At 53.0% G+C, this 27,671-nt stretch overlaps 5 protein-coding genes across 5 annotated transcripts; 2 read left to right on the top strand and 3 right to left on the bottom strand.

Annotated features, from left to right (window-relative positions):
• Positions 1-1,706: 1,706 nt before the first annotated feature.
• COCSUDRAFT_57107 (hypothetical protein) lies at positions 1,707-3,752 on the bottom strand (the record flags this gene model as incomplete). The annotated part of the gene is made up of 5 exons (XM_005645682.1): positions 1,707-1,880; positions 2,163-2,393; positions 2,692-2,850; positions 3,164-3,220; positions 3,309-3,752. The coding sequence occupies 5 exons, from the start codon at positions 3,750-3,752 to the stop codon at positions 1,707-1,709; spliced, it is 1,065 nt and encodes a 354-aa protein (XP_005645739.1).
• Positions 3,753-4,676: 924 nt separating this feature from the next.
• Positions 4,677-6,526, top strand: COCSUDRAFT_43516 (hypothetical protein; the record flags this gene model as incomplete). Its single annotated transcript, XM_005645681.1, has 3 exons — positions 4,677-5,091; positions 5,463-5,668; positions 6,005-6,526. 3 exons carry the CDS (start codon positions 4,677-4,679, stop codon positions 6,524-6,526), a joined length of 1,143 nt encoding a protein of 380 aa, XP_005645738.1.
• A 516-nt stretch (positions 6,527-7,042) lies between these two features.
• On the bottom strand, positions 7,043-15,830 carry COCSUDRAFT_57105 (hypothetical protein; the record flags this gene model as incomplete). Its single annotated transcript, XM_005645680.1, has 18 exons — positions 7,043-7,187; positions 7,618-7,721; positions 8,048-8,161; positions 8,485-8,672; positions 9,033-9,182; positions 9,456-9,551; positions 9,903-10,055; positions 10,458-10,560; positions 10,935-11,060; positions 11,517-11,681; positions 11,972-12,118; positions 12,431-12,598; positions 12,966-13,179; positions 13,572-13,765; positions 14,129-14,338; positions 14,658-14,818; positions 15,063-15,225; positions 15,537-15,830. 18 exons carry the CDS (start codon positions 15,828-15,830, stop codon positions 7,043-7,045), a joined length of 2,895 nt encoding a protein of 964 aa, XP_005645737.1.
• A 5,280-nt stretch (positions 15,831-21,110) lies between these two features.
• On the top strand, positions 21,111-23,426 carry COCSUDRAFT_18025 (Sigma2 domain of RNA polymerase sigma factor; the record flags this gene model as incomplete). The annotated part of the gene is made up of 5 exons (XM_005645679.1): positions 21,111-21,290; positions 21,536-21,748; positions 22,078-22,227; positions 22,715-22,915; positions 23,244-23,426. Coding segments are annotated over 5 exons (927 nt in total), but the record flags the coding sequence as incomplete, so codon positions are not given.
• An 872-nt stretch (positions 23,427-24,298) lies between these two features.
• Positions 24,299-26,232, bottom strand: COCSUDRAFT_24960 (S-adenosyl-L-methionine-dependent methyltransferase). The gene is made up of 7 exons (XM_005645678.1): positions 25,934-26,232; positions 25,782-25,849; positions 25,540-25,687; positions 25,367-25,447; positions 25,085-25,201; positions 24,861-24,963; positions 24,299-24,717 (listed from the first exon to the last, which is right to left on the bottom strand). Exons 1-7 carry the CDS (start codon positions 26,000-26,002, stop codon positions 24,638-24,640), a joined length of 666 nt encoding a protein of 221 aa, XP_005645735.1. The 5' UTR covers positions 26,003-26,232; the 3' UTR covers positions 24,299-24,637.
• Positions 26,233-27,671: the final 1,439 nt, after the last annotated feature.

Below are 27,671 nucleotides of genomic sequence, written 5' to 3'. Positions count from 1 at the left end.
TTGAGGCACCCCCGTCTTGCTTGCAGCTCTGGTATTGAAACGATTGTGCTGTAATTATAACGATAGTTGACGAGCTAATTGAACACATCTGGTAACAGACACGCCTGCATCAGCACATCAAGAATTCTTGGAATTCGAATCCCAAGTGAGTAGTGTGATTGGAGAAGCAGGAAAGTAGCAATGCCTTACAAGCCTGCACGTGCCAAGTGGCCCGGCCAAGAGAACACCTTTACAAAAGTATTGAGGCTACTGCACAGCATGATGTAACAGGACACCATCAAGTGTCTCACTTGGGAGCTCGAGCTGCACAAATGTATTGAGAAAATGGGCTATGGGAAATGCACAAAGCCCAGCCAGGGGCATATAAGCATGCACCCCAACAAAAAAATGTGAGAGTTGCACTCTGCCAGCAGCCTGGAAATGCATTTCGAAGGTGCTGTAGGCCCCAGAAAGGACTCAAAACACGCCATGCAACACCAAAGCAATCCAAAGAATAGGACATCTTGAGCATACACCAAAGCTACTAGCATAGTATGTGCTCTAAAAACATGACTCGTACATAATACAGGAAGCCAACGCGGACCATAAACACTGTGAGCTCACAGAGTCTGCTACAAAAATCAGTTTGCTCGCAGATCAACAATCTCAATAGAGCACCTTCCTTATTACGTTGCTGCAAGAATGCACATGGCAAAAGCGCTCACCACACCATGGAATGGAAGACATCTCCTGCCAAAACTTGTCGCTGCTCTCTTTGAACAAGCAGACCTCATCTCACACAACTATGAAGGCTAAAGGAGAGAGCCGCGGCGGACATGGAGCGGACTAGCATCAACTCTCAAGCAAAAGGCTATGTCTATGTGTTGGCTCAAAATCCATTGTACGCCCCCTTCAGTGGTCACCTCGTTTGTGGCAGTTGGTCATGCGTCCTACTATGGTACACAAAGCTCCTCCGGCCTAATGCCACAAAACTTCCTGCCGTGTTGCTGCCTTCTCTCTGCAACCTCAGATTGCTCAATTATGGTGATAAACCATGGCTACCATCTATTCCAGCCGTGGAGAGAAACCATAGCTAGCTTCAAACGCAACAAGTTATCCTCGCTCCCTTGGCAAGCAACAGAAAGATGACGGTGTCAGATGCGCACTGTCACAGATCAGCACATTGTGGCTGTGCCCATCTGAGGCAAATCTCACACAGCAGACACAACAATTCACACGCGAAAGAAAGTCTCCAACCCACAGTGACAGGCAAGAAGCCGTGCAGACACCTTTCAGGTGCCAGACTGATGCAAAATTGACCGTGGGGAGCAATGAAGCTGGCTCAGATACAATCATTTGGCCAGATAAAGGGACGCACAACCCCTCTGATGTTGTTCAGTGACCATGAGCACTGATCCACTCTGCTGCTGCTGCTGCTGCGCAGACATCTGCCTCACGCCCATGAGCTTGCTGCAAAAGTGGGCATGTGCACCAAACATGCACGGGAACCCTGTTGCGTATGAGGTGCTGTGCATAATCTGAGACTGTAGTGCCAGCTGCCGGCAGCTACATGCCTCTGCACTCCTGCTGCGCAGCACTGACACCGGCAAGCGGCGGCTCTGCAGAGAAACCGATTCCGGCCGCCCTTTCCTGACTAATTGCAGCATCACAAGCGAGGTACTCCCAGCCAAAGTGGGATCCCCCAGTTCCAAGGGGGGTCCAGATCTCTAGCCGAAGCGGATCCCCCGGTTTCGAGGGGGGTCCAGATCAGGCGCGTCTGGGAAGCCCCACACGTCGCGCCGCTCCAGTATGGCCTGCCCGCCCTCATCTAGCGACAGGGCCTCCCATGTGCCCGCCAGCTCATCGTCCGGAGGGAACGGCCCCTCCCTCCTGTTCGCACCCTGATGCGACCACAGAGATTTGGGTAAGTGCCCACTGCATACTTACCATACCTAGCTATGATCCAAGTGGTCTTCCAAGACATCAAGCTTGTCAGGCAGAAGCTTCCGCACCAGCCTCCACAGTGCTCCATGGGACCACGAAGGCTGCAACTGTGTTGAAGAGGCTGCAATAATCGCTCATTTTAAGAGCAAGCGAAAGGCAATCGGCTTCTGTCGTGTTAATCACCTTTTGCGCAGAATAGGAAAGTGGCAGCAAGCAGGTGGAAGGAGGTAGGTCAGCACCTGCTGCAAGACGGACCCGGCGCCTCCAGGGGATCCGGGGGGCCCAGAGGGCATGGGTGGAAACTTCCCATAGGAGCGCGGGGGGATGGAGGGCAGCAGTGGGCCGTCCCTGCCGCCTGCCCGCTGCCCAAACAGCGCCTGCCCAAACCTGCGCGGCCCAAAGCTGCGCTGCGGCGGCCGCGCCGGCGTCCTCTCGCGCACCTCACCCTCCTTCAATGACCTCAACTCTTCCTGCGGCACGTATTCCCCTGTCAGATGACCTGATCAACAAGTTAAGCTGCACGCTTACAGCAAATACATATCTCCCTCTTGAGCCAGTACGAATGAGTGATAGTCTGCACCCAGTGCAATCTCAATCAGAGCCATGCGTTCTGCTGTCACCATCACAAAAGAAGGAAGCAGACGCAAGGGATGATCTTTCAACATGCACAAGGAATGGGCCAAGGCGATTCTTGACGTGTATAAGGCAGATCCACCGCAGAACGCGGCAGAAGAGGTGACTGGGCTATGAAATGGTGCATGGACAGACCTGAGAGGGGACCTGCACGACCCTGTTGGGGCCCGGCTGCCAGGCAACAATGGCCATCTGCTTCTGGATGGTCTGCACGTCTGGGGGGTTGTCTGGCTGTGTCCTGTATGAGAACGTGACAACCCCCTCTGCATCCTCGCTCTCCTGCTTCGTCCAGTCCTGCAAAGGGCAAATGCAAGGGCATAAACATTTGCACGCCTGATGCTGCCAGGGTCACACTACCAGGGCAGACACAATGAGTGGGAGACAGCTGTAGCTCTCAAATCTTAGAGCTGGCACAGGAGATTGTAGGTCCATTGCATTTTATTCCATCGAACAGAAACACAAATGCATAGCAACCCCACCCTAATCTGCCCTACATAATGTGCTGAGGGCAGAGGGGGGTACAGCCTTCGATGCAAAGCTTTCATTCTACCCAGAACAAATTCCTGATGAAGTACACGAGGCTTGCAAGCAAACATTAGCAGCTTACCTGTTCTTCCAAAATAACGTACTTGTACTCCATTTTGCTGTTTGCTGGCAGCTCGACCTGGAAAGCAGAACATTGTAAGTGTCTTGAAGGAAGGGGGGTCTATTTGCATGCATTATATTAAGGCACAAGTGCGTGGAAGCCCCACCTCTGTCGTCCAAAGATCACCCTCTGTCCACACCATTGGAACTTTGGCTATGGACAGGAAGGACCACCCAAAAGGGATCCGCGATCCGCCGATGCACAGCATCTGTCGGCTGTGCACCCTGTAGTGCACGCTCAGCCGCACTCTGACCAGGACTGGCTCGCCCTGGGGCTCTGCTTCCGGCTCTCGCCTGCCCTGAAATGGGTAGCTGCTGCCGCTGTTGCTGGGCTCGCCCTGCCTGCTCTGAGCCTCTGACGACGCATCCCCATCAGATCCTAATGCTGCGCAGCTGACGGCCTCCCGAGATCGGGCCTCGGGCGAGGCAGGGACTGTGGGCGCTGGTCTGGGCCTGCTGCTCGGCCACCGCTGGCCGATGGGGCTGCCACTGTAGCTCTGTCTGGTGCCTAGGCTCTTGTGCAGAGACTGCGTGTGGGTATGGGATCTCATTGCATGCCTGAGATCTGTGCTTGCCAATGATTGTAGGGGCGTTGTTCAGGCAGGCATTAAAAGGTGGGGTTCCAGGGGCCGTCCTATTCAGAGGAGGTGCGCAGTCAGCATCCGCCAACGTGGCACTTGAGGCCGACAATGCCAGCAGCCTAGCACCTTCCTCCTGCTTGGCTGGAAGAGCACGTCATGAAATCATGTTGGAGTTCTTCCACAGAGGTCGCACATGCGCAGCAAGTATTCAAATTGTGGTGGCTGGCACAACACTTAATGAATCAATACTTAGTAAGTACCGTATATTTGAGGACTACGTAGTCCTCAAATACGTACGTACACCGCGGTATACCGCGGCACAGGCAGCGGCTGCAGATGTGCTAGAAGCACAGGCACGGCCGCAGCTGATGGCAAATAAAGAATGCTTGATGGTCATATTAACAAGAGGACAGCATGCTGGCTTGAGGCCCAGAATCACGGGGAAGATTTGCTGCATGAGACCTGTGGCCAAAGTTGGCTCGGTACCAGCTTCCGAGCGCTGCCGTGATCTGGCGGCAACTGCTTTTGAGTTTCACAGATCGCAAGAAGAATGAAAAATCTTGGGATCTTGCGTGAGGAATGAACTTTACTCTTGAAAGCAACATCTATTTTGGTAGCCAAATAATATGAGACGTCGCAGAGGGTCATTCCCTGAATCCAAGTTTCCAAGATGTCGAAGCACCTAGTTTTATTCAGGGATGTTCGATCAGATCGGCTTCAAGACTCAAAATATTGCACATATCAAATCTCTTGGTAGATTGTGATGTACTCCACATGATTGGGAGACTTCACAACTGAGTTCCAAGCTGCAACACAGCGAGGATCCACGCTTGTGAAGGATCAGATTTCATCTTCAACCTCCTAAGAGCTTGTGATCGGCGTAATGCTGCTGTGATGCACTGGATCGCCCTGCTTCTGCCCCTGCTGCTCCTCGCTCATAGAGGCCAGGCAGTGGATCTGCCCAGCTCTGCAGAGTACCTGAGGAGGCATTGCGCCGCACACCGGGCCGTCTACGAGCCCTTGATCGACGGCTACCTCTCGCAGTTCAGGGACGGCTTCACCGTTGCGCAGCTGCTCACTCTCCCCTCGGTCTACAATGGCACGCGCATGCAGCGGGAGTTCAGTGGGGGCATGCCTCTGCTGTATATCATTGATGGGGAGCTGAGAGTGGACGCCAGCCTGCCCAAGCCGGGCAACAAGCGGCTGAAGAACCTGGAGTACTTTGGTATGCCGGTTCTGGAGCAGTTAACACGCCGCGCCCGGCTGCCGGATTTGGCGCTGCTCTATTCGCCCTTTGATGAGCCCACCGGTGCGCCGCTGCCCCTTTTCCCCTGCAGAGAAGGGGACTTGTCCTTATCTCTTTTAGAGTCCCCTGTGCAGAGCAGCCCGCCATAGGGATCGTGTAATCCACTGGACCCTCAGGCCAGCCTGACCTCTGGGTGGGCCATTCATCTTGGAGCTCCTGTGGCAGGCTCCATGTGTGCTTGTCCATTGCCCAGAGCCTTGCAAGAACTAGATGGACTTGCCTTGGATTCTAGTCTGGACCACGCCCCCACGCTCTAATTTCGACGGACATCACCAATCTTCTGCTGAGGCACTCACGCTAGAACCAAGCATGATTGTAACCGCAGGCTCACAGGCAACTCTCAAATTCAAATACTTGTCAATGTGCATGCACAGAGTTTCCTGGTGTGGACGCGGCACCCTGGTTCGGCTACTGCACGGTGCCGCAGCAGCAGCGCACGCTGATGCTGCCGGACACGCTGGCACCGGCGGATCTGCAGTGCCCCGCCGGCGGCTGCCAGGCCGGCCCGGGGGACGCGCGTGAGCCGCGCGCCGTTTTTCTTGGATCGCCCACCGGCTGGCACAAGGGCAAGCGCCGCGCCGTGCTGCTCGCCGGCATGCGCCACCCGGACCAGGCACGTCACAGTTGCCAATCTTACATGAAGGACTGCTGACGTGCCACAGGCAGCACGCGGTCATTTCGTAGCGACCGTCCAGATTTTTGGTCAGACTGTAGGCATGAAGATGGCTCTTGCTTCTTGGCCTTGGCTGTACCTGCCGCCAGCTGCACAGCTGCTGCTGTGCCCGTGCTGCGCAGCCACTGCCAGAGAATGCAGCACCTTCCACATGAATTACTGCTTGTCTTCTCTTTCAGAAAACAGAAAAAGAGAAAAAAAACAAAAAGAAGAATTGAAGCCAAGGTGCTCGAATGTGCGCAGGTGCACAGCGGGCTGACGGAGGACCCGGACAGGCTGCTGTCGCCGGAAGAGCGGGAGGTCTTTCGCCCGGTGCAGTTCATGGAGCTGCCGGAGCAGGTGCAGCGCTTCAAGTACTTAGTAAACGTTGAGGGCAACTGCGCGGCGCTGCGGCTGCGGCGGTTGCTGGCGTCGCCGTCGGCGGTGATGTTTGTGCAGTCAGACGAGATCGAGTGGTACTACCCACTGCTGAAGCCCTACGTGCATTATATCCCCGTGAGGTTTTCGGCGGCCGGGTTGCCGGAGGGAGGGTTGGGGCAGGTGGATCTAGCCGAGAAGGTGGCCTGGGCAGAGGAGAATCCCCAGAGGGTGGCGGCGATTGTGAGGGAGGCGAATGCGTTTGCGCGGAAGTATTTATCCAGGCAGGGGCAGGAGTGCTACGCGATGCAGATGCTAGATGCGTTTGCTCGGTTGCTTAGAGACCCCTGGAACGTGCGCAGGGTCAGGCACAGGACTCGACCCTACCCGGGGGTGCACACCGATTGATCTATAGCTGTGAGCATTGCGTATTTACTGATGTACTAGAATTCCATAGGGGTGTGAAGTGTGACAATCAGTTGAAAAAGTGCAGATCTCTAGAGAAAAATTTATGTGGGACACGGCTATCGAATTGGAAGTGGAAAAGGAAGACACCTGCACTGAACAACTTTCAAAAATTCATGAGGCTTTGAATTCATAAACTATGCCTCATCTCATGCCAGGTATGGGCCTCTGGGAAGCCATTTGTGACAGCGCAACACTTTGTTACAATGGCTTTTGCTCTTTCAACCCTTCATGCTGCGCACGAGCTCGAGGTGTCTGAAGATGCCACGTAGAATTAAGTTTATTTATCAAGACACTTACATTTTGTTATAGGTGGGTAATATACTGCGTTCCTTCAGGCTGCAAGTGTGTGCATTGAAAACAAAAAACCTCAGGGCAGCTTGAGCAGCTTCTTCTAGTATTTTGAGACACCACAAGTACAGCACGCTTAACTGTGCTGCAGTCTGAGCGGCGATTGGGTCAGGATTGCATTTTTCTGCGAGCCTGCTCGTGCATCTCGGCCTTCCACGCCTGGATCCTCGCTTTGAGCTCTGTGTTGGGTATGAGGTCCTCCTCTTTCAGGGGCATCCTGTTGAAGGGGTCATGCGAGTCCGACAGCAGGTGCCTGTTGCCACAATACGCGCTCAAGCCCTAAGAAAATGTGAAAAGGAACAACCCGACAATTACACGAATTGCCCTTTGGCATAAGAGGATGTGGCTCTTGCTTTGCTTTGCTGCAGCATGCCACAAGATCTGTACTTTCCATTCCCTGCTCACGCTATCCAATTGGTATTTCAGAGAGTTTGCTTCAAGAAGGCATCCTTCAGTGGACCATAAGCATCCTCATTCAGCATGCTTCAGCAGCTACCGCCATGACACATAACCCTCCACTGCTCGGGGCTGAGCGTCCTGGCGGAAATGTGCTGAAAGAGGCTGACAGAGGGTGCAGCATGCTGTCCTTTTCCACCCTTCAAATCTCTGATAGCCCCTCAAAATGCACAAACAAACTTACATGCGTATTTGCAGCAAGTCATAGTGGCAGAGGGACCGCGCACCTGGAGATGGTGGAGCGGTCGATGACCTGTTTGCTGGTGGGCAGGGTGACCGGATCTTCCATCAGCGTGTCCATCAGTGCATCCACAAACTCCTCCGGCGGATCCTGCAGTAATGTGGGCATGTATTTCAAACTATATGATTTTGAATGATGATGAAGGCGCATGTGCTTCCAAACCACTAGTAACGAAAGGACCAGTCACAGTGCTCGCTCTATTGCCTGTCATTTATCAAGCCCTCTCCAAACAGTGCTCTTGGGACAAACAACCTCTTTGTAAAGGCCACAGAAGTTGTTATCTCCTTCAGCAACTGAGAAGGTCTCATTTCTGTTGTCAACTCAAAAGTAGCAAGTTACAATGACAGTGAACAAGCACAACTGTATGTTGAGGTGAACGGGGATGATGCAAACCAGCATTTTCGCTCATTGCTCACCTGCAACAGTTCCTCCTCGGCCACCTTCTCGGCCTCAGCCGAAACCACGCGTGCCGCCAGGGACTCCAGCTCGCGTATTTCCCCCTCCGACAGCAGCATGAACTGCCGCAGCACCTGCGCGCACATGCCCGCACATGTCACTGTCGAGCTACTTCTGGCCAGCGTCACAACAACTCCTGCTTCAAGATTCTCCTGGCGCTGTGCACCATTGGCCATGTAAGGCGTGCAGCTTGAGCGGCATGCTTGCTGAAGCGGTGTCTAGTGCAATCTTTGGGATCTCTTTGAAGCGGCATGTCCACAGTACTTCCAATTAAAGAATAGTCTCTCCTGTGCTGCAACCCAGGCGCTGCTGAGGATAGCACAAAGCATGCACACTCATGTCTTCGCAGCAGGGCAGGAAGGGGCGAGCAAAATAGCGAGTGCAGAAAGCAATACACCTGTGAGGCCTCGGCGAACATGCTGGAGTTGTAGGAGCGCTCGTCGTTGGCGATCTCGCGCGCGAAGACAGCGTTGTCATCGGCGCGCGAGAGGTGCACGTAGATGGCCGCGATCTGCGCGAGCACCTCTTTGGGCTGCCAGCTGTAGCGCTGCGGGTCCTTGATTTTCAGCTTCCGCCGCCCCGACCCTGCCACAAAAGGTGTGCGCACGCTTTAGTACGCCCCAAGAGCATTGAATAGAAATGTTCAGAGATAAGTCATCACTCGTAACTATAATCACCAAAGTGGGCACCTAGCACAGCATCAATTTGGATTGCATTGATCATTTGCTGACATCCAGGCTGCTGAGAGCCCCAGCTTCCTGATTGGCACCTGGGGGTTTGAACCAAGGGGAAGGCATTGCAGCACTGATGAATCTCGATGCCCCTACTGCTGACTTCAGTGATCACAGGCAGCATTGTGCTCCTTGGGGTGAACTACACATGACAGCAAGTACACAGACATGGTGCATCCAGTCAAGGGGCAAAGAAGACAACGCAATGGCCAACCTGCCAAGTGAAGTAAGAAGTAGTTGAGGGTGGAGGCAATGCGGGGAGCCATCTCGCGCAGCAACCAGGGCGCGGTGACCTCGGTCGTGGAGCTGCGGATGATGCTCAAGTTGCGCCCCGCCATCAGCAGATCGCTGCGCAGCTGGTTTGCTGCACCACATACGTAATTTTCATAGCCAGCTTCTTGCTTACTGCTATTCTGAGATATTCCTCTGATTTAGCGGCTGTCTGTTAGGTGCTGCATGCTTGAGCGGCGCACTGGCATGCCACAACTGTGCAACAGGCAACGCATGCTTAAAGTAAGGCAAGCACTGGTTCTTGGCAAAGCGCATATCTGATGGATGCAGACAGTCATCTGCAAAGACTCTTTGATCTCAGCTCCTGGCGCTCGCTTCATGAGTGCCAGGAGGAGAGTGAGCGCACTGTTCTGGTTGAGGGTCTGTTCCTGCTCCTGGCGCTCCTCCTCGGGCAGCGCCTTCCACCTCTCCTCATCCTCCATCATTATCTCCGTCTCCTTCACTGCATGCCACACACACAAGCTCAGCACGCACTGAATGCACTTTTTTACTCTCTGACACAGCGTGTCAGACGCTGCCCGGTCAAGGGGTGGATTCCACAGAGGTTGTGCTGGGCATGCGATGCTCATGCAACGATCCATGAGCCACCGCAGCTTGGTCCAAATATGCACAAACACCAGCTACATGGGACACTCAGATGCCGGACATCCCTTTAGATACCTTACTAAATATAGGGCGACAGCATGCCTCTGTTCCAATGCATGCCCAGAAATAAGGGGGGAGCAGCGCGCGCATGTGAGAAGCTGCAGGCGGCCAAAGCAATGCATTTGCTGGAAGGATGCGCAGGATTCACCTTTGGGCAGGATTTCCATGGCGTCGTTGAGGAGGTAGATGGCGTCGGTCTCCAGGAAATGTGCAAAGTGCTGGTAGAGCTGCCCGTAGCCGCCCTCCTGCTGGGCCACCCTCCTCCACGCCTCCCTATGCGCAGGGATGTTCCACAGGTGCACTGCCGCAGCACACACACGATGTCAGTCACCCCGCGATAGACAATTCCTGCATTGTGCCACATATGCACTGCCGCAGCCACACATGATCTCAGTCACCCCGCCCAAAAGATCTCATGCACTGTTTTCGGGAAATTCCACGGATGTACTGTCACAGCCACACATGATCTCAGTCACCCCGCCCAAAAGATCGCTTGCACTGTTCTTGGGATGTTTATCCACAGAAGTATTGCCACAGACACACACATTTCCTTAGTCACCCCAAACAAGCACTGCTGCCACAAGATGATTAGTCATCCATGGTAAGTAGCGGTAAATGAGGATCTCTCCGAAAATCTGGATTGCCGCTGACAAACTGCTGGCATGACAGGTGCAGGGGTGTGTTCGCTGGCTGTAGTACTTACAAAGGAGCTCTCCCATGCTGTATCGCAGGTTGTACTTTTCGTAGAAGGCGTTGTTGCGCGAGGTGTGCTCGATGTCCACATACAGCCGCAGCACACTCCTGACCTGCAGACATCAGAGCAACACCTCAGCGCGCAATCAGTGCCTACACACGCCTTCACCCTCCATGACATAACCCACAGAACTTCCTAGACAACATCCCAAGTGCGGCATGATGTGTGCTGCCCAGGCTAAAACAGTATATTTAAGAGGCACGGCGCCAAATGACAGCATGTCTGGCTGTCATACCAGCTGAAGCTGCTACTAGGCATGCAATAAAAATGAGAGTCATCAGCGCAATCTGTCACTGCAGTCTCCAACAGCACATGCTCTTAAACACCGCGTGAAGCATGCACCTTGTCCACAATCTTACAGTGCTAGTCAAATCAGTTTTAAGGCGCTACGCAAGGATTCAAGTCCGGGAAGCTGCCAGGCCTCACCATGTTGCTGAGGACGAGCGGGTGGCTGTCGATGAGCAGGAGCACGGAGGCGGCCACCTGCGTGCTGCGCCGGCTCTTCCACGACGCGCCGCCATCCTCCTCTTGCGGCATCCACGTCGTCAGCACCTGCACGCACGCACCCGCGGCCGCTCAAAAATCTGCACTAAATGAAACGCAAGGTGAGGGGGCTCACGGGAGATCGCGTCCACCTTGGGACAGGACCTTGACCTACTGCACATTGACCAGGGCCTGGTGCCTCTCTTACCAGAGGTGCACACACTCATGATAGGCCAAACAACAAGGACCGAAGTCCAAGTGTTTGGCCAATCAATACCCGTGCACCACCGACAAGAGCCATCTGTGCTCGTCTTGATTTTGCAGACCACTTTGTGGTCTGGCTGAGGGCAGGCAGCCGAGCAAAAGTCCACATTGCACGATTCACCCATAAGTAACCCGCTTACAGCAAGCAATGTCAGTCGAAGCACCACACCACGCATGCCCTGCCTAAACCTAGACAAAGATGGGCTGCGTGGGATGGGATTCAGGAGGTAGCTTGTGAGTATCTCAGGCGGCAGGGATGACCTCGACCATGCGGGAGCGCAGGTAGGGGTTGTGGATAAAGTCTGGGGAGCCCATGAAGGTGACAAAGAAGAGAAGCAGCTCCTCCATGGGCAGCCCCTCCAGCACCATGGGCTTGAAGCGGCTCACATACAGCAGCAGCTCAACCATGTCCTCCACAAAGTACTCCTGCAAACAGTCCATGTCCCACCCATCACTCATCCATGTAATGTCTTACTCAAGCAGCGCAAGACCCTTTGCGGGCTGTATTTACGTTATACTGCCAGCATTCATAAAGTGCGCTTTCGGGACATTCCCAAAATCCACTGGCTTACACCCACGTGTGATACCAAGACCTCCTGGAGCCATCCTAGAGCACAATGCCAGAAGAAACACAAGAAGCCGTCGTAATTGCCTTCCCAAAAGGGCCGCTCATGCATTCAGACCCAGAAACTTCCAGATGGAGGCAGTTAGCATACCGGGAGCATGCGGAACTCCAGGGGTGCTGGGGAGGGCAGCGGCAGTTCGGGCTGGCCAGTGGTGGCGGTGGCGGGGGACGCCATGCGCAGCATCCAGGCAGCCACCAGCCGATAGAACAGCACCGAGTTCTTCAGCAAGTCGTCACTCTGCGCAAAGAATTACATATTAGAGCATTGCAGCTCTGCACAAATCCCCAAATACTACAGTATTCAGACCTCGCAAAATTATGCTTGTTTAGCACCCACCACTGTACAAGGAATTTACACAAGAGGCTGGATTGGCGGAGTGCATCCAGAGGTGCCTTTTGGAAGGGATGGAACTGGCGGCAGCATTCCTCACAATATCAGAAAGGCATGGAAGACATTCGAAATTAAAAAATTCGGAATAATTTGGATACTTGAAATTGAAAAAATCGGAATTTTCAATTTCGGATTTAAATTTGAAAAAGGTGCACTCACGGAGATGGCGGCGGTGTAGCCGATGTACATGTCGCCCATCTGCTCGATGCGCGCCTTGACCATGGTGATCTGGCGCTGGTAGTGGTCCACCATGGGGTTGTTCTGCTCCAGCATGCCCTGCACCATCGAATCCATGTGCCGCAGGTCCCGCTCCAACCCCTGCTGCGTCTGTGGGAATAGCGCACATGCAACACCTCAGCCGCCCGGCCACACATGCGCGCCATGCATCGAATCCTTGGAAGTGCGGAACAGGTTAGCAGAGATAAGAAGAAAAAAGAATCTTGAAGAGTCTATGGTAGACCACCAAGGTCAACAAGATCATGTCTGCTTAATCACACCAAGCATTGCGGGCTGGGCACACATGGGACGCTCATAACAACCGTCAGCCACCGATGAAAGAAACAACGTTAATATTCCCGCCCATCTGTTTCTGCATATGGAAGAGGCGCCCACAATAGTGTCGGCCGCCGGTAGTATGAGGGGACGCTGCACCTTGTACAGCAAGCAGCGAGACAGAGGCAAGATATAACCTCACCCGGGCCAGGTTGTAGAGGTCTTGGATCATCTTGATGAGGCCCAGGTGGAGGCCCTTGGCGGTGAGGAAGAAGCACTCGCAGATGAAGTGGTAGGAGGGAGTGCTGGCTGCGTCGCCTGAGCTGAGGCGTTCCTGCACCGCCCTCTGCTCCTCTGCATCCACTGCCAGCTTGGTGTCGTCCTTGTAGTCTATCCGCTTGCTGCGCATCACGTACCTGTCAACAGCCACACAGCTCTCCTTTATGGCTGACGGGTCATGAAAGGTTCGATAAGGGTTTTGAAGGATTCTGGAAGGCATCCAGCAGGGCTCCAGGAGCCATTCAAAACCCACAGTATGATCAAAGAGATCCAGAGGATGACGTGCAGCAGCGCAATTTCTGAGAAGATGGATTGTCTTCTTATTCTGCGGTATGACGGTGCCACACTATGCTCAAATTATTTGCCCTCAGGGCGTCAGTCATTGTCCAAAGTGGAGTGTGTCTGGATACAGAGCATTCTCTAGTAGAAAGTATACGCTGCTCTTGGACATACGCATGTTAATGCATACAAGTCCAAAAAGTTTGCACGAATAACAGGCGGTGAAGAAGGTATGACAGGTATCACTCACCCGGCGTCTATCTTGCCCCAGGCTTTGCCGGAGAGGGGCTCTAGGAAGGGGTCGCACAGGCGCAGGAGCACCGTGACCAGGCTGACGAAGAAGGAGTGGTTTGCGGCCAGGCGCGGATTTGTCTGCAGCTTGGCGCGCTCCGCATTACACTCCAGCGCCAGCGCAAACCAGCTCAACATGCCCTCCCTTGTATCCTGTATTGCGCAACATCATTCGAAGGTGAGCACAGCTGTCACCATCTTGCTTCTCAACATTCTACTGAAGTCCTGTTCGTGGGAACGTAAAGGCCCACCCAGGAAAAGGACTTCAGTAGAGTGCTGAAGTCTGCACATCCATCTGCATGTCCAAACATCCTATGGCACATTCATAAGGAGGATGCTCGCACACCATTGATTCCACATATTGAGACAGCATTTCACATTCCATGCGATGACCCCAAGGGAACTCACTGAAGATCGCCCATGCCTTCAGTGGTACTCAAAGACTGAGACATATGAAGACCCCACATACGCCATTTCCAGAGAAGTGTCCCTGGCGGCAGCGGGCAGGTCCCACACCTGGCTCTTGAGAAAGTTCATGGAGATGGCGTAGAGGGTGTCGTGGATGGTCTTCATGATGGCGCGCAGCATGTGGTGGATCCTGTTGACCTCCATGGGGTTCTGCTTGGACAGCCCCGCGTAGCACTGCTGGTGCACGCTCGGCTGCGGCTGGGACAGCACGTCCGGCATCACCCCCAGAGAGAACGGCGGCCCCAGCAAGCTCTCCGTCTGCAAGCCAGGCAGGTAGTTAATTTCCAAACTAACGCCACGCGCCTCTGTGGGTTACACGAATCATCCTAATGAGCCACAATGTTCAATAGTACGCCATGAAGTAAAAGTTGCATGGCCTAAAGTACAAGCCTCAATCTTTCCTGCAGCAACACCGGCTTGCAACCCAATAGACTGATACCCCAAGAATCCTTGAGCAGAATCCTTCTTTTGTTCAGTGACCAACAGGTTTTGTCATGGCGGACAGGCTGCCGCACTATGCTTCGATAACCCGGTAAAAGATTCTGATATGTCATTCAAGTAGAAACAGGCCATCTACCTGCAGCTGGCGCCCATTTGCGACAGCTGGCCGCCACCGTGGCAGCTTCTGGTATGCGCGCGCGATGGGCCTGATCGCTGTGAGGCCCTGAAGCATTGCGAGGGGCGCTCCATAGTCCCCCAAAGGAGACATCCCAACCAGCCTCCTCGACACCTCCGTCGCTGTGGCACAGAAAGCATACATTCAAAGAACCAACAACCATTTATAAAGTCATGCTGCTCCTTACCACTGGCCATTGCATGCCTGATGCCTGACTTTGCCCTCCAAGACGTGCAAAAACTGCTGGCCTGTGGCAAAGGGCCGCATTTTCTTGTATGGCAATTGCAATGATGGACAATCCCAATCAGGAGTACTTTCATCTCACCGTCCAACCATTTCCAAACGTGCACTGACATTTGGACGCACCAATGGGCTCAATGATTGTTTCCAGCCCTTCCTGCTCAAAGCGCTGGGCAAAGTCTTCCAGGAAGCCCGCTGGCATGGGCGTGGCTGTGGGCGGCCCAGCACCCTCCCTCCTGTCCAGGCTGTCCAGAAGCTGCAGCGCCCCCCTCTGCTGCGCCACTGCTGGCTGCTCCCACCCCACATGCACTGTCAGAGGTGGTTCAGCATGATTAGAGGCCTTCTGACACCTCTACTGGTATATACCATTGTGCCCTTGCAACAGGCCCTTCTCAACGCCGGGCTGTCAGTCTTGCCTCACGTCAATCCGTAGATGGGGAATGCGCAACGTTATAAAAAGGTTCATTTAAGGGGCCAGCTAAGTACACCCGAGGCAGCGACTAGCACGCGCAACTTGCAGCTGCTCTGTCATGAAATGGTAAAGCTGCCTGGACTAGTGAACAATGCAATAAGAACGATGCAGGCAGAGAGTGGGCACACCTGTGGGAACATGTCCATGGTGAGGAGCAGGCCAGAGTAGGAGACAACGAGCTGCTTGCTGTACAGCAGCGATTCCTGCACTCGCTGCACAGCGGCTGCATCCTTGATGCTGGCAGAAGCCCGGAACTCATCAGAGGCTCTGCCATAGCAGGCCAGCAGGTAGTGCAGCGGCCACTGCGCCTCGGCTGGTTCCTCCATTAATCGTGCCATGAGGACCCTCTCAAGGTTATCCCTGTCCAAGCGCAGCTGCACCTGTGGAAGCCCCCCCTCTTCTGCAAGCTCCTGCAGCGCCATGACAAGTTCCCAATCAAGATCCTGCACATTGCCTGCTTGTAACAGCGCGGAGCTGCTGCAAGATGTAATGGTGACGGCTAACGGCTGCACCTGCCTCGAAGTTTGAGTGGTCAGGTCAAGCATCAAGACTCCCAGCTGATGAGCACTCTAATGGCTAAACAATGTCAAAGAGGCACGAAACCCACGTATGCTATCCGTACTAGGCATGCCAATCATTTTTGAGCGAAGCTGGGATCTCGCAGAAAAGCACGACAGCGAATGCCACAGCGCTACCAAGATCACTCAGTGATCGTTGTAAGTGTAGGTCGAAAGAAGTGAAGTCTACGGTTCAGTTGCAATTGCATTTGTACCAGGCAATTTAAAGTACGTAAGGAGACGATCACAATCTTAAGCGCGATCAATCTTCACTTAAAATCTGCTTCTGTAGATTTTGTGATTCCAAGAATTTTCCATTTGCAGAGTGTCACCTGTGCAACATCGGTCAAATAAATCTCCTCATTGCTAGCGCTACGAAAATTCCCTTTATCTGTTGTGAGTCTGAATCGAAACACCCGGCGAAGAGCAATATACTCATCTTCGGCTGAACCCATTACAACAAGGGAAAAGTTCAACGACTCACGAAGACCTTTACAACGTCGCTGATACTATCTATCATTCATGATCATCAATGTCAACAGCTCATGTTGCCTAATTTCAGTTGAAAATAGTTGTGTCTCGGGCTCCATTCTGGGGAAAAACGCCGCTGAAGACATGCATGCTGTGAGAGATCGGCCAAACGAAATATGAATTTTGTTTCATATTACATATTCACAGCCTGAATCTTATTCAATTGTGCTCCAATTGCTTCTTGTTTCTGAATGTCACTATAAATCAGGCCAAGAAGGGGCGAACAATATTTGGATGGACCAAATAAAAAGCAAATATGAGGTATAGTGTGATTTTCGCAATCCTCAGAAAGCATGTGTATGATCGATTTTTATTTGTTGAAGTGAATTTTCTGTACAGGGCTTGCTGACGGCATCTACTCACTTAATGCAAACCTCTGCATCTAACCCATCTATCCAGTATGCCCCCGTTCTATCTTCCCGAGTCTTTCAGTTTTGTGATAGGATCACCGCGCTATTTGCGTGCTGAAAGATCCGCATGTTTTGGGCAGAGCGGAGAGGTCCAAAGCCACCCAAGACCTGCAAGCTGCTTACAGGGCCTTTGATGACGCTTGCAAGGACTTGCAGTCCCAACTCGTGCGTCGTATCACTCACAAGCCTCTGAACGAGTTCCTTAAAGCGGTCTCATTGGTTCTCTAGAAAAGAAAGATCAGGTGCACCACTGTCGTCCATGCTGCTTTGCAGGCCGCTGCAGGACGCCACGTGACCATGCAGAAGATGACAGCCTCTCAGCCGTAATTGCATACTGGGACTGGACAGAAGTGTTGCTCAACGACCAGCAGAGCCCTGATCCACAGCGTAGCATTACCTTGGGGCAGATGGATGCAGAGGATACAGGCAGGGGTGCACCTTCAGAATTAAGTATACCTGATCACATCATGAACCCCCAGCGCCTCCCAATGTCGCACGAGCTCTTCACCGAGGGCAATTTTGCGCGCGAGTTGCTGGCGAAGCAGACGCTGCAGAGCGCTCCAGACAGGGAGGAGGACAGCACTGCAGAGGAGCGCAGAACATCTCACTCAAGAGCAGGCGCCAGGTGCTGTTCATACTTTTTGGTCATTCGCCATAAGGCGAATGTCCTTTACGATCGGTGAACCTGGTACGGATTATCTTCATCTTTTGCCCCTTCCCTATGCCATGTGGCTGCTCGCCAGGCGGCCACGGCAGTTGAACGGAACGCGAGGCGCAGTTTAGAGGCCTTTCAAGGGGGATTGCCCCGTTTTTGGCCCTAGATTATCTCTTAATATCTCCCTGGCGATTGGCTTTACGGGCCTGCGACTGGTTCTGCCCCCCAGCTCGCGTATGACCTCGTGGCCGCCCGCGGGCGCTCCCACTTGTTATATCGCCCATTGCCTTTGTGGCCATTCAAAGGTTGCTCTTTTGGCGGGCATGTCATTGTCATGTGGTTTCTGGGCCATCCCTTCTGCATGCTAGCCTCATGTGGAGTGTCCGTTGCATGGCTTCTGACCAAGAATAGCATGCAGGCCTTCGGATTGGCCGAGTTTCCGGTGCACAACGTGCCAACTCCAGCTGCCAAATGCGCACCTGCTGGACATCCACATCCAGGAGGTGCACGACTCCTTCTTTGCTGCTCAAGCCGCTCGGCGCATGAAGGTGCGCTGGCTGCACCGTGCTCACCTGCAGCAACTTGAGCTTCGATGTGCAATTGCTGGGTCTCTGGGAGGGTCTGTTCTCCGGCATGGCAAAATTGCCATACTACAAAAGGCCTTGTCTGAGCGTGCATGGATAATCCTAACACGGAGTGCCAAAGGAGGAGTATTGCTGTGTGGCCAGGTGTTCCGGTGCCTGGTGGAGGGTTGTAATAAAGCATTTCACACATCGGCGGAGCGGGGGCAGCACCTTCATGATCAGCACTGCTACCCGCGCGGATTACACTATGAGACCATGCACCTTGGCCGGCGCCAGGGGCAGCAGAGGCCGGAAGAGGAATTCCGCCGCACTGCCAAATCTAGGCCAAATTCTATGGATGCAACTGGTGACAGCGCAGCCGACACTGACCAGCGTGGACTCGTTGGAAGAGAATCTCAGCAGTGCGAAGGTAGCCCAGCTGGGCATTCTTTGCAAGCAGATAGACCTTCAGAGAGTGCAGGGGACGTGCAGCCACCCGTGAAAACAGATCAGGAAACCACTACAGATCAGGGCTGTCCTGGTGAAGACGCAATGGAGGTTGATGAGCTGACCAGTGGCATGTCTAGGCTCAGCACAGCATCTCAACACATGGCATTTGTCCCTCGGTCAGTCTCTTTCGGCCGCCACGGGAAGCAAGGCCTCGCCAGAGGCAGCTGACACAGTTAAGAAAAGGCCTGGCTTTGGGCTCCTGAGACTGGCCCCTGCCGTGTGTCTTTTCTTTGCCTTGGATGCATTTTTTGCCATCCGCGCTTCTTGTCTTTGTGCCTTCTCTTCCTCCTCCTTTTCAAGGGCGTCCCATATGGCATCTGCCTGCAAGACTTGCGGCATGTATGATCGCTATTGTGCCAAACACCATGCATGTTTGAACACTTCAAGTTGAAGCGCCGCGGCAGCAAATGAATTTATTAACAATGTTGTGAACCTATCGCAGTCTTGCACGGTAACCAGCTGATATTTGGGTGTGATGAGCTCACCTTGCAACAGTGAATAGCTTATATCTTTGTTTTGATCGATTTCAACTCCTCTCCAACGCACTGAGCTGTTATGATGCTGTCCAGGACTATCTGAGCCTGTTCTGCAGTGCTGAGACGGTGCATCTTGTACAATGTCCTCTTCCATCTGGTTCGTGCCCTTGAACAGAGACTGGTGAATGTCTGCTTCATTTGGGTCGCCGGGGGTGATATCTGCCACGTTGCTCCAGGCTTTATCTAGCTCACTCATTGCTGACCTCGCCTTCAGAATCTGGTCTAGATAGTCTTGTTAACCGCTGGCTCGTTGGCTGGTATTACCATCATTGAAGGTCTTGGCACCGCCCTGTTGCACTTCGTCAAACTTCGGGATCTGCTTTTCGTACTCATCCTTCCATGGCAACAGCATGTTCCAATAATCTTCAAACTCATCCCCCCAACTCCTGCAGCTGCAGTCAGGTGCATCACCTCGCTGCCCTTACGCAGCAAAATGGTCACACGAGCAAATCTGAGATTTTTGAAAGATGCTCGAAGGCATCCTGGTGCAGTTTTGATTTTGTTTGAGGCAGCGAGCAAGGAAATACATGGTGCCCTGGTTGCCATAGAAGCAGCTGTGATGTGTGATCATTCGATCACCACAATCCACCACAGAAATCCATGAGGTCAGCATACACCTGTGATCCGGGACGCACAGGAAAACTTTATCCGCTGAGTTAGGCTGCCTCCTTGATGTCTTGATTCTGTTCAAGCACTAAGATCATGACTGTCTGTCGATGAGCGAGTTTGTACAGAGACTATTCCACAATATTCCTGATTACTTACCCCTGAATATTAACCCTTCAAAGCAAAAGATCTTGTGCGAAAAGGATGAGCTTGGATTCGGGCGCAACTTTTTTGCTCGAGCTCCCTCATTCCAGCCCAGCGCAGGAGGATTCCTCGACATCTCGCACCAGGATACCCGGTAACAAGCTGTGAGGCGTGTCTTTGTCGGATATCTTGAGGTTCGGGGCCCACGATGGGTATCTTTGAGACAGCGTTTCTTGGGGACACGGATGCCTTGCTTCAGAGGTCTCAGAGCAGCTCAGGGCCCAGGCCAGGCTGCAGGCCCTTCCAGTGTCAGCTACTGCAGAGGGGAAGGCAGGCGGGCAGGCATTCCTATGACTTGGGCCAGCGATCTGTTGTGTTGAAGGCCCACGGTGCCAATATTGTCCATGCAGCTACAGCAGTGGCCGTGGCACCGCAGCAGACACATCGTCACAGCTGTGACATTGAGTTCTCCTGGGCACAGCAGCGCAGGCTGCTTGAGGAGAGCTACAATGCTCAACCAGCACCTGAGACGGTGAGCACAATTTGACAAATGATACAGCATTTTGCCCAAATTGCCTGACTGGGCTGTTCCTTGCAACAATCCTGCTGTGATTGAGTGTTGACGACATGCATGCAGATCATCGAGGTGCCTTCAACCAGTTCGAGGGTTGAAGTAGAGCAGCAGGCAGGCAGGGGCGAGGAGCAGGGAGGAGACAGCAAGCGGAGCTCTGGGTCTTTGAAGGAGAGACGGGTTCGGGCAGTAAGCACTGCTGTGCCGCTTAGACGGCGACGGGCCCGCACGCGTGATTCCGAGAGGCACGGCAGGTCGTCGAGGAGGGCGCCCAGCATTGGCAGACCCCTGGACCGATCAGCGAGCAGGAGACGGGGCCTGCGACGGGCGAGCTCGTCGTTGGCTGCAGCTCGAGCGGATGTACGGAGAATGCGGCAGAGACGACGAATCGTCGTCGACCCTCTGGCTACGACGGAGGAGGCTGCAGAAGCAAAACAGCTTGCTAAAATGAACAGCGAGCTAGAAAAAGGAAAAAGGGTGGACCCGGACGGCGTGTCATCAAGGTATTATTACAGATCATGCCTTCAGGGAAGACTAAAATCACCTGTATTCTGCGAAACCTCATACCTTGCATCCTTGGGCTGACACCTCATGCCCTTGCAGTGGGAGGCGCAGCTATGTGGATGACGCAGTCACGAGCTTTATCCACAGCATGGGCAACACGGGCATTCTTTCGAGGCAGACAGAGGCCTACCTTGCGCACATCGTGCAGAAGGGCGTGAGCCATGAGAAGGCAGTCAACGAGAGGCAGGCCGAGCTGCAGCGCGTTTTGACACCCGCAGACATCGTGGAGATGCAGGTGCTTTCCTTGTTGCTGCCCTTGTATTGATAAGCACATGGCATGCATGAATCAACACATACCTGCTGTGCAAGTCATGCGCAGCGCAGCTTTGCAAAGACTCTGCGCAGACAAATTCAGAGACCCTTGTGCAAATTGTGAGTCTTACTATTAAGTGTCACGACTAATGCAGAGGCTCTTGTGCAATATGTGAATTGACTGTAGAGTGTCATGTGCAGGGGTTGAAATCAGAGGCGCACCTGGAGCTGCTGCTGAGCAATGTGAGCATGGCGCGCGGCCTCATGGTGCAGTACAACCTGCGGCTGGTGATCAGCATCGCCAAGCACTATGTGGGGCGGGGGGTGGAGCTGCAGGACCTGATCCAGGAGGGCATCCTGGGCCTCATGCGCGCCGTGGACAAGTTTGAAGGCAGCAAGGGCTTCAAGTTCTCCACCTACGCCCACTGGTGGATCCGCCAGGTGTGCACTCTACTTTTGTCACTCTCTCCTTCCAGTCCAGTGCCACACGGCGCATTTCGAAGCATAATATTAATGCCGTGCATTGCAAAAGGAGTCATCCCGGCCTCGGCTGTGCGCATGTTGCTCGGCTCAGCTTCATTTTAGCGCCTAGCAAAAAAATGATTACTAATCGCCACTTCATTACTGACTCATCAGACTTGCAATGGGGTGCATGCTGGTCAAGTCTTAGTAGTCTGACAAGCTAGAAGTGATCTCAATGAGATACAGCCCGAGATGGTAGCATAGGGGCTGGTCAGGACTGACGCGCATGTGCTGGTGCTGTGCGGCAGGCGGTGAGCAGGTGCGTGTCGGAGCAGTCGCGTGTGGTGCGGCTGCCGCAGCACATCATGGAGGCCGTCAAGCGCATCAACCAAGTTCGCACTGAGCTGGCCTCCAAGGAAGACTTTGGCCGCCACATCTCCAACGAGGAGGTCGCCGCCGTGCTGGGCCTCTCCCCTGCCAAAGTCGCCTTCTACTGCAAGGTGCGCTAAAAACTCTATTCCTGTCTCTCTGCGCTTACTTGTGCTGGCATGCAGGCGATCCTTCGAGAATATCCAGTGCCTGCATGTGCCTTGGGGGCTTCAAAAAGAATGCAGCCTTGCTGAGATTCTTTGCGTCCCCCAATAATCTGTGATTTGCAGTACCCAGTGATGCCATGAATTTGAATAGGGTGCCTCCGGGAGAGGTCATTTCAGGCCAAGGGTCTAGAGGAACACAATCTTGTTTGCGCCAAGGTAAAATGCAAGACATACAAGCCAGTGCAAGCGCCAAGAAGGGAGGAAGGCCTGCCTTGCGGCGAGATACAGTGCATGGACATAACTAACATCTCCCGGCCCAGGATCACATTGCAAACATGCAATTGAGTACCAAGTGCCATGCGCTGACTTGGCGTTTGCGTGTGACAATCAGGCGGCGCTGCCGACCAAGTCGCTGGACGCGCCGGCCACGGTGGGCGGCAGCTACAAGGACAGCTCAGAGGACTTCATGCTGGGGGACGAGATTGATGCAGAGGAGGTGGAGGGCGCCGAGGAGAGCCTCTCCGCGCGCCTGAGCAGCCGCATGAAGGACGATGTGCTGCAGCACGACATCAACACCGTCCTCTTCACCCTCCCAGCCCGCGAGCGGAACGTGAGCAGCGCCCTTCTGATATCAACCACGCGAAAATGCCTGCCAACGCACAAGAAGAACTGCTTGACAATCGTGCTGTTGTGCATGAACTGGACATGTGAAGTTCGAACAAAGGTGTTGGTGTTTATGCAGTGATGACTGAAGGCCTTTCTGGAAAAAAGTTGTGCCTCAGCAGGCCTGTCTTTGCATCCCTATCTTTCGCATGAGTGATTGCATAAGCAGTCGACGAGTCTCTAGACTGTAGAGAAACAAAGCTTGTAGCCAGAAGGGGCTGATCATTGACAGGAACTTTTATTTGTCGTTGACCAGAATGTTCGGGGGAATGCAGGTGATACGGATGCGTTACGGGCTGCACCGGCAGGACGGGCGCGGCATGACGCTGCAGGACCTGAGCGCAGCGTACGGCCTGACCAAGGAGCGCATCCGCCAGCTGGAGGAGTCCGCGCTGCACAAGCTGCGCCGCCATAAGTCCGTGCTCACCGCCCACCTCCCCCTGCCCTCCCCGGCCTAGCCTGCTGCCCGCTTGCTGCGGAGCTGCATGCCGTCCCCGACAGAGCCTGGCTGGGTGCAATTTAGAGAGCCACATCACCCTCCCTGGCCTGCCTGCTGGGCGTGTTGTTGGTAGCTCTATGCCATTGCTGGGCTTAGCGTGCTGGGTGCATCATGGGGAGCCCCAATGCCATCCCCAGCCTCGCCTGGCTAGGTGCTTCTCGAGGAGCGGCATGGATAGGCAGGCTAATGGAGCACTGTGCCTCGCGATTAGCAGTGTGCTGCATCAGAGAGTGGTGCAGTCAGCAGGTTGTGATTGGGCACAATGCTTGTGCGTAGTGTGAGGGTGCATAACGCTGACGTAGGGAACAGCTCCGGGTGTAGAGAAGAGTTCAGTGTGGAATGTGCGAGTGCACCTTGGGATGAGAGACTGGCATATGTGGAAGCTGCGTTCGCTGTGCTTTGCACAGATGCTACCCATAGCAGCGCAGTGAATGTGATGAGCGGTGTTGAGCTTTTCCTGCCCATGTGAACTCCTGAATCTGGAGCACACCCATGTGCACAGTGCAATTGACTGCACAGGGATTCAAAGTCCGCCATAGGTTGTTCACGAGTAGGCCAGTTGCATACGCATCATTGTACCGATTCAGTACTTGGCTGGACAGATATTCATTAGAGTAGCTGACACTGTTGGCAACCAATCAGCAATTGTCTGGTGGATGCGTTAGATGATTGCTGTCGGCTGTTTTACAGTCACTTCGCGTCAATTGGATATTGGATGCATTGTCAATCATGTAGTATTTGCCATTGCATGCATGCATATTCTACTTTGCAGAGGATTGAACACAGAAAATTTACCAAGACAAGATTGCCTGAAGGGCAGTGAGAGGATATGAGCAGGAGTTGGTTTGCAATGAGGCTTGTACACTAGCAATATCGATGTGCTAATGGAATCGCATGTAATTTCTCAAAGTTTGGTATCGAATCTCTGGCTGGACAGCAGTGCAGGATTGTCTCTTGAAAAGCACAGCATCATGTCCAAATCTGCAGTGCAGACACCGCAGCATCCTTGCAAGACTCGATTAAGGAGTCTGAACTCATACAGCCGCACACAATTCCAGTCAGATTTCTACTCCGCAAGAAATTTCTGACAATACACATGGGGCCTAATCTTGCCTTTGCCTGGGACACCAGATACCTCATGAATCCCCTGATCAGCGCTTTCCGGGTCTATCATTGACGATCAACTTTACGCGAACAGCGTATGATGCTCAGATGCTCTTCATCAGCCCTCCTTCTCAAGACAACCTCGCCTGCACCACAACAGCAGATCTCCCACTGCCTGCAGTTGACTTGCACAACAGATCACAGATCAAGTGGCAGGCTGCTAAGGAAAGTAGTCCTCGCTATAGCAAACAGGGAGCAGCAAGCGACAGAATTAACACCAGAGGCTCACCTGACAATCCGCTTTGCTGCATGATCCCAATGATCTCTTCGGGGTCATTTTCTGCTACTGTGACTAGAAACAATTGGCCGTCAGGAGACAAGAGGTCCTCAACCTACAGCAGACAGCCAAGCTTGCAATCAGGACCCTGGTTGAAATGGCAGCAACGTTGCACCCACATTCCCAGCTCTCCTGACACAAAACCAGAGATCAAACCTGACTTACTAGCATCGCACCATTGGCAGGAATCTGTCAATGACAACACGGCCCCTGTTGCCACCAGCCCAGGCCTGGGCAATGCCAGTCCTCAGAACTTCCTCATCCGGTGTGGGCACGTAGGGCGGATTAAACACCTGCTCACAGCCAGTGCCGGACACCTTGGGGCTCAGATTTGCTCAGAAAGGGATGACTGCCCTCTGCAATTAAGACGGCACATACTAATACAGCACCATAGGATGGCGCTGATGTTGCAAGTCAAGGCACTTTATTAGAGTGGTCACTAGTAAGAGGGGGCTCACCAGCAGATCCACGGCCTTGCGCAAACGAGGCCTCAGGCCCTCCAGTAAATCTGTATGGACAAGATCCACCTTATCTGCTACCTGGGGAGCCCCTTCACAGATAAGTCAGCCTCTCTAGTATCAGGGACAAGGCTGGATCAATTTAGAGCGTCTGACAGTCAAAAGGCGCTCACATTGTGCGCCTGCAGAGTGCACTCAGTTGAGTGCAGAGCTGCAGGGTTGATGTCTGTGGAGATGCAGTGCGCTGTAATACCAAGATGCTGGAGGAGAAGAGCCACAGAACAGGTGATGTAGCCGCTGCCGCTGCCAACCTCCACACATCTGCAGAGAATGCTTCAGTCATACTTGCGACCGAAATTCTTCAATGTAATGTCACAGCTATAAGAAACTTTGTGAGACTAATGGTATTTCTTACATTCTTGGAGGTTTACTCCGCCATTCTTCAGCGGCCTTCACCAGGGCATCCACAAGAGCAAAGCTGTCCTGTTGCACATGGTGCCAAAAGTGAAGAGAAGCATGAGCAGCATATGGTGAGCAGATCGACGTGTACTTTTGCTTTTCTCTTACGTCGGATGGGTCGTAGACGTCTCGATCTCCGTGAGTCTGTCGAACATCTGCAATGTGAGCTTGTAGCATTAAGCGGGTGAAGACCTCTTCAACGGCCAAAATCAATTGCTGTGTTTCCTTAACAACCTTCGCATTGATTTGGATCCCCGCTTCTTTTGCCTCAAGTATAATTGCTCTTCTTAGATCTCCATGAGTTCCACCTACTTGTAGTACTCTTCAGACTGTGTCACTCAACATGCGGCACAGCACGCTATGTAAGACGGCAATTGTATGAGACAATTAATCTATTTATGAAATTTATCAAGCCATGTTTACATCATGTGCAGGAGCAGCGTGCAGCATTCCTTTCGGAGATGACCGCCGTTAACCGGCGCTCCCTTTTCGAAATACAAACTTGGGTTCCGACAGTCCAGGACCGACTGTGACTTCAAACGAGGTGAGAATGACAGGGCAAGTGATCAGTGCTGCAAAGTTTATCTTGTGGGTCTGCAATCTCAATTGTGCGCATCAGAGCATGCATCTTCCCGCGGCTTATCGAAAGGGAAAAACATACAAAGAAGAACCTTCTTTTACACCCTCTGATCTTGGTAATTGTTTACAATAAATTTCGAAGTTGATGGTGATGCTGAATCGCTTCTAGCCTTGTCTGGTAAGGTGGTAGGTTCTGTACAGCACTTTTTTGCAAAGCACTTTTGCACAATTGTCTGTCAGTTCCATGGACTGTCCATGGATCCGACGTGCATATGCAGTAGGCTTTGAGATTATATATTGCCACTCCGTACCATGATGGCAATTAGGGTTCCATGGCAATCAGAATTGTGGCATCCAGTATAGCATCAGCATCTGAGCGCCTCTGTGCCTCAGATCTCTGGTGCAAGTTGCCACCAGGCCTCCGAGGGCAGCAGTACAGACTAGTCCTATGCGCGTCCACAGGTTGGCAATCATCAAGCCATGCATCGGGCTGAGCATCTACCAGTAGCTAAAGGACTCTGTCAGGATATAGCGCTCCCAAGTGCAGCCCTTGGCTTGCAAGGCCTGCAAGATCTCCTCATCCAGATCGCACTTCGGCACTGGCTTGCCCTTCATACTTGAGTAGAAGTCCTGTGCACAGGTAGATTGTCTCGCATTGTAACACCAAAGAGAGTCTGAGACGCATGCTGACTTTGGAAACACAGGGCGCCAAATGGTTTCCTTACCAAACTAGTAGAAGCAGCGTGCACATGATGTTGTAACGTGCATTCAATTCTTTATTAGAGGTGTATGATGAGGTTTTTCATGTTCAATTGAGGTGCAAGTCAAATTACCTTGTATTCATTCGGTGACATAGAATGACGCCAGATCGGATCAAAGTCATGATCTTCAAAGACCCGGTCCTCCATCTGACCCCACAGAATTTTGCCTTCAAATTTTAGTAAGCACATTGCACTTGAGCAATAGCAACCATATCGCTCAGTTGCAGGAAATGCAACATGCACTGAAAAGTGTAGGGCAAGGCAAGCAGTCGGCCATGAAGCAAGGAGAACCTCTTCGAAGTGGCAACATGGAAGGATGGAGGACGTTTCGTGCATAGAACAGAGATGACATAAGATGCCAACCATTTCTTCTGCTGCCATCTCCGCCTCCACCTCCCTCATTAATCTGGCGATTATCTCATCATCAGATTGTCCTCGATCCTGCAACAGCATGATGGAATGCAGCTTTAGTTGCACCTCATGCATGACTTCATACGACTCATCTG

Source organism: Coccomyxa subellipsoidea (genome assembly GCF_000258705.1).
Source record: "Coccomyxa subellipsoidea C-169, whole genome shotgun sequence".
Classification (NCBI taxonomy): Eukaryota; Viridiplantae; Chlorophyta; class Trebouxiophyceae; family Coccomyxaceae; genus Coccomyxa; species Coccomyxa subellipsoidea.
The sequence above is the reverse complement of the archived record's forward strand: the minus strand, read 5'-3'. Positions and strand labels throughout refer to the sequence as shown.

Excerpts from the sequence above, each read along its gene's own strand:
- COCSUDRAFT_24960 (XM_005645678.1), bottom strand. The coding sequence starts at position 26,002 with ATGCTACAAGCTCACATTGCAGATGTTCGACAGACTCACGGAGATCGA. Across the intron at positions 25,850-25,933 it reads ACGTCTACGACCCATCCGAC|GACAGCTTTGCTCTTGTGGA; the intron begins GTAAGAGAAAAG and ends CATGTGCAACAG. Across the intron at positions 24,964-25,084 it reads TTGACAGATTCCTGCCAATG|GTTGAGGACCTCTTGTCTCC; the intron begins GTGCGATGCTAG and ends TGTCTGCTGTAG.